Genomic DNA, 1474 nt, shown 5'->3' with positions numbered 1-1474 from the left:
TCTCTCTCTCTCTCTCTCTCTCTCTCTCTCTCTCTCTCTCTCTCGCATATATTATATGCACACGGAGCCCATTTCCAAACATACTTTGGGGTTTGGGGGTGTCAATGTGTCTATGAATTGAAAGGAAGCCCAAAAGAAAAATGACAGCCCCATATTTAGTAATCAAAGAATGGCAAGCCATGAAGATGCCCTAAAGTCTTTTGTGCTTGATACCTGTGAAAACCTTACAAAGGAGTTACATAAAACAGATATACACCTGCAGTTTCGAGGGTCATTCATGCCCCTTTTCTTAAACTGCTCGGTGACATAGGTCTGGAAAGACAGAGGTCACAAGTGAAAACTTGTTCAGTTTAAGATTGTTGTTGTTGTTCTTGTTGCTGATGATGGTGGTGATGATGATGATGATGATGATGATGAAAGTTATTGTGTTTCTGCGGGTTTTGAAGTAGCATTAAAAAGTTGACAAAATGTTCATAAAATTAAAAAATAAGCGTAGAAAATCGCTGAGGTGACTCACCCCCCTCTCCCCATCTTTATATATATAGTCCAAAATGTAAACAAAAGCAAGCACATGTTCACACACAATTATAGTATAGATTTGATTGTGAAAACAGAAAAGAAGTCATAGAAGGAAAACAGTAGATCCTCTCAAATGTAAACCTTTGTGCCTTTAGTGTAAGCACAAAGTGTTCCAACATCGCCTTAGACCCAAGAGACTTGGGGAGAGCGAACCTAGTGAGATCCCTTGTGTTGTACATGTATTCACAATAAGCTCAAGCCTTCCAACTCACATCGTCATGTCGATACATGTCACTAGGCGCTATGCTGTCGCGGTGACCGGACTCCATGTCGGCTGGGATGTCCCGAGTGTCGTCAGGTTCGTCCAGGGTATGGTAAAATATCGGCCTGAGGACAGAAGCACACAAACCCAACATTTAGATAAAAGAAAACTTTAGACAGAAAAAAAAAATCAAGATAAGATCAGATAAATTTTTATTGTCTACATCATACTGGCACATTGATTTGATGTTTCATCACGCGCAAACATACATATATAGGCCTACTCTCTCATAGTCACACATCCTCTCTTCCACAAACATCTATACACATAACAAATACATAATACACACCCAGTTGGCACTGAGTAGCTTCTTCAGTTACAAAGCAACACATTTTTACCGTATGCATAGCAAGTTTTGACTACTCACCTGTCTAGATTTTTCCTTGGTTTTGAATGAGCCATGTCATCATGCAAATACTGCTTCATTCGGTCACTGAGCTCCACAAACGACCACTCAAAATTAGAATCCTGGTATTCATCCCTAAAACAAACAAAAAAGGAAACAACTCCCCAACAATAAAAGTAGACACATAATGTCGAAAAAAAATGTAAAATAGTCAATATGTGTACAATTTGAAGATTGAAAAAAAAATATATATGTAGATTCTCTCTCTCTCTCTCTCTCTCTCTCTC

The 1474-nt window shown here is 38.8% G+C and overlaps 1 protein-coding gene across 1 annotated transcript in view; it reads right to left on the bottom strand.

The window, feature by feature from the left end:
* Window positions 1-1474, bottom strand: part of LOC101848127 (calcium/calmodulin-dependent 3',5'-cyclic nucleotide phosphodiesterase 1) — an 18726-nt gene that overhangs the window by 15208 nt on the left and 2044 nt on the right. Inside the window, exons 3-4 of the mRNA XM_035970870.1 lie at window positions 1209-1322; window positions 792-906 (exon numbers count right to left, since the gene is read on the bottom strand). Of these exons, the coding sequence (XP_035826763.1) occupies window positions 792-906; window positions 1209-1322 (229 nt within the window). The remainder of the gene's footprint in view (window positions 1-791; window positions 907-1208; window positions 1323-1474) is intronic.

Source organism: Aplysia californica, unplaced genomic scaffold, assembly GCF_000002075.1.
Source record: "Aplysia californica isolate F4 #8 unplaced genomic scaffold, AplCal3.0 scaffold00331, whole genome shotgun sequence".
NCBI classification, from domain to species: Eukaryota; Metazoa; Mollusca; class Gastropoda; order Aplysiida; family Aplysiidae; genus Aplysia; species Aplysia californica.
The sequence above is the reverse complement of the archived record's forward strand: the minus strand, read 5'-3'. Positions and strand labels throughout refer to the sequence as shown.